Below are 5819 nucleotides of genomic sequence, written 5' to 3' on the forward strand. Positions count from 1 at the left end.
CTGCTGGAGACGGACTGGGAATCCATCCTGCAGATCTGCGACATGATCCGGCAGGGAGACACCCAGTAAGTGTTCCCTGGCCCCGTCACCCCCTCACAGCACAGCGCACCCACCCTGGCCTGCATCGCACCCACCCTGACCTGTTGACGTCCTCCCAGGCTCAGGAGGTGCCGGTCACCTCTGGCCTGAAACCCTCAGAGAAACTCGGGCTCGAGTATGCTTACTCCTTCTCCTCCCAGCTTGCCCTGGGGGAAGCAGGCTGGAACTGGATGATCTTAAGGTCTCTTCCAACCCTGACCATTCTGTGATTCTAAGCATATATAGACTCTTGTTTGGGTGGGGGTTGGCAGGTTACCAGCAGCAGGTGGAATCTCCCCTGGGATTCCTCATTCCCTGAGGACACGTTCTCTCTTTCTTTACCCAGAGCAAAATATGCCGTCAACGCAATCAAGAAGAAAGTCAATGACAAAAATCCCCACGTGGCTCTCTACGCGCTGGAGGTAACGTCAGTCCGAACCATAGCACTGGCCAGGGAACATCTCGGCTTTCCCAAGCCTTCTGTGCTGCACCGAGCATCAGGCTGCAGCTTGGAGCCTCCTCCCAACTCTAGCACAGGGGTTCTGTGACTGATCAGCACAAGGTTTTCCTTCTTTAATCCCATCTCAGCTTTAGGAACAGGCAAAATGGGACTTGAGCCGCCCTCCCTGAGGTCTGTCTCTACACAGCAGCAGTGCAGAGGCCCCTGTGAAGGTGAAGGGGAGCTCAGGCCCCAGTGCGGCTTTACTCATGCAGCCCCAGTGTAACCCATTGCTCACGTGGTGCTGTGTTTCCGTGTGCTGGGATTCCTCACAGGCTGAAGGGAGGGAAGAACGTGTCTGGCTAATACTGTCCTCTGCGCCTGCAGGTCATGGAATCAGTGGTTAAAAACTGCGGCCAAACAGTCCATGACGAGGTGGCCAATAAACAGACTATGGAGGAACTGAAAGAAATACTCAAGGTAAATACATCCTGGTTTACTGTTGTTTTGGAATGAGGTTGGAAAAGCAGCAGTAGCAGATGCGTGTGTGTCCTCGTTTCTGTTCCTGTTGTGTAAGGAACAGAAGGGAAACTGTCTGGAAATGTGTGTCAGAAAGGGGCAAATCATGGTGTGGTGTGTAGGGAGCTCAGGAGAGGTGATGTTGTGAGAGCACAGGTGGTGTCTGGCTGCAGTGTGAGCGGGGAGGAACATGCTGCAAAGGCCTCGGCCCTTTTGTGGTAGGTGCAACGCTTTGCTTGGCTGGAGGCAGCAAAGGAACCAGGGCATGTTCTGGCAGTTCAGTGAGGACTTGAGCAGTTCCCTTCACAGTGCAGCGTGAGGCACACAGGGGGGTAAAGACCAAGGGGAGAGCTGGCAGAAGCTTCCTCTTTACTGGGGCTGTCCCACTGGCCTGTGGAATCATTTGAGGAGCTTTGTGGCATGTAAACCTGGCTGTTTTCACTGACAGGCTGTGGGCACAAGCTGTCACTTGCCAGTTTGATATAACATGATGCCTGCAGGAGCTTTGTGTGTCCCTGGAGTGGAGACTTCCACAGGTGGAGTGGAACTGGGGACTCCTGTCTCCTGCTCCCAGCCCAGAGTGCAATGCCCAGGCGAGGCGTAGCTATTCCTTCCCTACAGCCTCTGTCTTCACCAGAAACAGGCGACTGGATGATCCAGATACCTGGTGAATGAGCTGTGCAGGTCCCGTCACCTCGCGCACGGTACCAGGGCGTCTCCTGTCACCTTTCTGCTTGGGCTGGCTCAGTCTCCGTGCAGAATCTGCTGAGCCAGGAACAGTGATGCAATGTGATGGCCAGGGGTAGTAGAGCAGCCACTCCAGGTGCTGAGGAGGTCAGATCAAGAGGGTCTGTGATTCTCTGCACTCCTTCTCTGCCTCTGTAGTTCCATAATTGCTGCAGACCCATCCTCCTCCTACATTCTGCTGCTTGTGAATGCCCGGTGCTGGTAAAATGGTCTCAGCTTTGAGGAGGTTGAGGGCTGTGACACGTGTGGAATGCAGGATTTTTGGAATGGTCAGTAAGTCACTGTGTGTGGGCTGAGCTGAAACCAGAGCTGGACAGTGCTCCTCTGCCTCTGGAGCAGCCGGTCATGTGGACATGTGGTCACTCGGGCAGCTGATGACAGGCTGCTCTCGAGGCTGGGGCAGGAACAGGCTTGCCAAGCTCAACTGTGACACAGCCTCCAAAGGGCAGCTGCCCGGCTGATCCTTCCTGCCTCTCCTGCTCCCGGGCAGCAGCCTCGGGGCTGGAGGTGCTGACAGCCCAGCACCAGCACCCTCCAGAGCCAGCTCCTGGAGCCCCGGCAGTGCTGGGTGAGGCACTCGCTGTTTCTCTGCCCAGCTCTGTGGCTGTAGGTGCCGCAGTGTTCTGAGTGCAGGACAAGCAGCTCCTGTGGGAGCTGAGCAGAGCTGCTGGGCAGGGCAGAGCTCGCACCGGGCTCTGTGGGTGTTTTCTGAAAGCATCCTAACCCCTTGTCAGGTTTGGTCCACGCTGCTCTGAGGATGTGTTCACGTTTGTGCTGAAGGAGCAGACAGTCCTTGCTGTGAATTGTCCTTACTGCAGTTTCCTGACAGCTTTCACCTTGCACAAGTACTCTAAAGTGTCTCTGAACTATCTGACTGGTATTTCTGGCTTCTCTTCCAGCAGATTCACACCAGCCTTCAGGTTTCAGGGTCTTTTTCTCAGATTTGTTTTCTCCTCCCTTTCTGCAGAGGCAAGTGGAGACCAGTGTCCGCAGTAAGATCCTGTACCTTATCCAGGCCTGGGCTCACGCCTTCCGCAATGAGCCCAAGTACAAGGTGGTGCAGGACACCTATCAGATAATGAAGGTTGAAGGTGAGGACTCTGTGGGCAAAGGTGGGTGCACAACTGGCGAAGCAGCTTCTGCTCTGGAGCTTTGCAGGAGAAGGAAGGGCTGTCAGGACCCTGCCTGCTGTTAGCAAAGTCTGGATTTGCAATACTGAGGTTTTTCTTGGTGTCCTGGTACTAAATGAACCTCTTGAAGTGACTGAATCCCACTGCAGGGAGAGAACAGCCCCATTGCCCCTGGATCAGCCCAGCTGGCAGCTGAGGGTTGGCAATGAGGTGCTGCGAGTGTGCTTCAGGAAACTGGCCTGAAGTCAGGGTGTCCTCTGGGAAGGGCTCTGCAGTGGGCTGGCTCCATCCTCCCAGGCTTTCCTCAGTGCTTGCAGGACAGGTCCATGCTCCCGCTCTCCTCCCCCCAGGTCACGTATTCCCGGAGTTCAAGGAGAGCGATGCCATGTTCGCAGCAGAACGGGTGAGTTGTGCTGCTGGGGAGGGAGTTGGTGCTGTGGGACAGACCTCACTGTCCTGTCCCCTTCTACTGAACCTTCAGCTCCTGCATTTCTCCGTTCCGTGCAGGTTAGAGCCCAGCCTGGGGGCACAGAGCTCCTGGTGCCACACGGGCAGTTCTGGGCTCCTGGTTTAACCTAGAAATTCCTGACGGAGGGGAGAGTGACCAGGACAGGGAGCTGGTCTGCTCTCATCTTGCCCTGCTCAGTGGCTCCCCGCAGCACTGCTGCCCAAAGCATCCCAGTCTCTAGGAACATGAGAGGGGATAACGTCGGGATCAGTAATTCCTGTTGAGCTGCAAATGCTTCCAGTCCCCCCTGTTCATGAGAGCACCTTGGTTAGCTATAGGAGCTCCTGAGCGGCTCTGTGGAGATGCCCTCCTTGAGGCTCTTGCCCCTCCTGACCCAATTCTCCTTATCCCGGCCAGGCTCCGGACTGGGTGGATGCTGAGGAGTGCCACCGATGTCGAGTGCAGTTTGGGGTTGTGACACGGAAGGTGGGTGCTGCTCCTACCCCGCCAGGTTCCCTGGTCCTGCACAGCCCCCAGGGACGTGCAGGACTCCCTGAGCCTGCGGGAACTGCTGGGGCTGGGCTGTGTTCCCTGGCTGCTGACGGGGAAACGCCAAGAGTGCCTGAGTGGTGGTGTCTGGTGAAGGAGTGTGTGGCTGGTGGAGGGGGGTGTGGCGGCCACACTGTCGTCTCCCATCCTCTGCAGCATCATTGCAGGGCCTGTGGTCAGATCTTCTGTGGGAAGTGCTCTTCCAAGTATTCCACCATCCCAAAGTTCGGGATTGAGAAGGAAGTGAGGGTCTGCGAGCCCTGCTACGAGCATCTCAACAAGTCAGTACCCTTTGTGGTGTGTTTCTTTGCCTGCAGCAGCTGGGCCTGTGAGGGGGAAGCTTTGAGCAGAGCAGAGTGAGGGTTCCCCATACTGGACTGGGTTCCCGTCCTCCTGGGAATGGGGGTTTCAGCTGCAGTGCTATGCAGTGCTGGGGCTCTGGTGCAGAGGAAGGAGCATTCAGCCTGCACTGTCACCTCCTTCTGACTACAGGAAAGCTGAGGGTAAAGCTGCTGCCACCTCTGAGCTGCCCCCCGAGTACCTGACCAGTCCCCTCTCTCAGCAGTCCCAGGTGAGTGGCTGCCTATGGGTGCTGTAGTGATCCTGACCTGTTTGGTGTCCCGTTACTGACCAGCTCTTCGTCCTGCTCACAGCTGCCTCCAAAGCGTGATGAGACAGCGCTGCAAGAGGAGGAGGAGCTGCAGCTCGCTATTGCCTTGTCTCAGTCAGAGGCCGAGGAGAAGGAGAGAATGGTTTGTGCCCTGCTGGGGGGTGATGGGCTGGGCATCTCCCAGTGTGCAGTAACATCCTGGGCACGTCTGGTGTGAGTGAGTCACAGGGCCTGCGGAATGAGGGAGTGACAGTGGAGCCAGGCGTGTGCTGTAGTCCCAAATCCTGGAAGCAAGCTGTGCCCAAGCTGCAAGCCCAGGGACACACTGGCCTGTGGGAACTGTGCAGAGTGTGAGGCTGGGTCTGTCATGCCTGGAACTCACCCCCCTGCTGTGCCCTGTCTGCTGCTGACCAGAGCCTGGGCAGGCCCCAAGTTGTCTGGTTTTGCTGTTTTGCAGAGGCAGAAAACAACCTATTCCATGTACCCGAAGGCTGAGCCCGCTCCTGTCACGTCCTCGGCTCCCCCGGTCAGCACGCTCTACTCCCCGCCCGTGGTATGTTCTTGGCAGCCCCTGAACGTGATTCAGGTGGACACGGGCTGCGTCCCTGTCCTGAGTCTGCCCTGTTTGTGTGAGGCTGAGTCCCTGCTCTGACAGAAGAGATTTGCCCTGTTCAGCCCCTCGCTCTTTCACAGCACTGCTGTGTTGTCAGCAAGGTCTGCACTCACACAGGAGGAGGTGGCTGACCCCTTCCAGGCTCTTGCTGGTGCTCAGCACTGGGTTGCCCCTGGCCAAGTCTGAGCAGGACATTATGTGGGAGCTGAAAGTCTGCTGTTTCTCTGAACCACGTTTCCCTGTTTGTCTGTTTCCAGAATTCCTCTGCTCCCTTGGCTGAGGATTTTGACCCGGAGGTAAGGAGCCAGGTGCTACCACTCCATGGCACAGGCTCACTCCCCGTGGAGCACGATGCTGATCTTCCTTCTCTCCATGGCAGCTGGCTCGGTACCTGAACCGCAACTACTGGGAGAAGAAGCAAGAGGAGGTTCGCAAGAGCCCCACTCCATCAGCACCCCTGTCTGTCGCGGAGCCGGCTGCCCAGCCTGGGGAGGCCCATCCTGCCCCGCTCGGTGTCGTGGAGGTAGGAGGGGGCCTGGACGTGTGCCGGGCAGCCCCTGAGGGGCAAGGAGCACCCGGCTCCTTGGTGCAGCCCGGTGACGGGGCGCTGCAGGCTTGCTGCTGTCTGTCAGCACCGGAGAGCTGAGGGGCTGCCCTGTCCTTCCAGCAGCAGTACCAGAATGGCG

The 5819-nt window shown here is 57.4% G+C and overlaps 1 protein-coding gene across 1 annotated transcript in view; it reads left to right on the top strand.

Moving 5' to 3' along the window:
* Positions 1–3: 3 nt before the first annotated feature.
* Positions 4–5819, top strand: part of HGS (hepatocyte growth factor-regulated tyrosine kinase substrate) — a gene marked incomplete at both ends in the record, with an annotated part of 7498 nt that continues 1682 nt past the window's right edge. The window contains 12 exons of the mRNA XM_010009595.1: positions 4–65; positions 425–500; positions 905–997; positions 2751–2874; positions 3264–3316; positions 3779–3847; positions 4067–4191; positions 4403–4481; positions 4564–4662; positions 4978–5073; positions 5391–5429; positions 5513–5760. Coding sequence (XP_010007897.1) covers positions 4–65; positions 425–500; positions 905–997; positions 2751–2874; positions 3264–3316; positions 3779–3847; positions 4067–4191; positions 4403–4481; positions 4564–4662; positions 4978–5073; positions 5391–5429; positions 5513–5760 — 1163 coding nt within the window. The remainder of the gene's footprint in view (positions 66–424; positions 501–904; positions 998–2750; positions 2875–3263; positions 3317–3778; positions 3848–4066; positions 4192–4402; positions 4482–4563; positions 4663–4977; positions 5074–5390; positions 5430–5512; positions 5761–5819) is intronic.

The sequence above is a fragment of the Nestor notabilis genome, unplaced genomic scaffold (assembly GCF_000696875.1).
Source record: "Nestor notabilis isolate BGI_N333 unplaced genomic scaffold, ASM69687v1 scaffold22482, whole genome shotgun sequence".
Lineage (NCBI taxonomy): Eukaryota > Metazoa > Chordata > Aves > Psittaciformes > Psittacidae > Nestor > Nestor notabilis.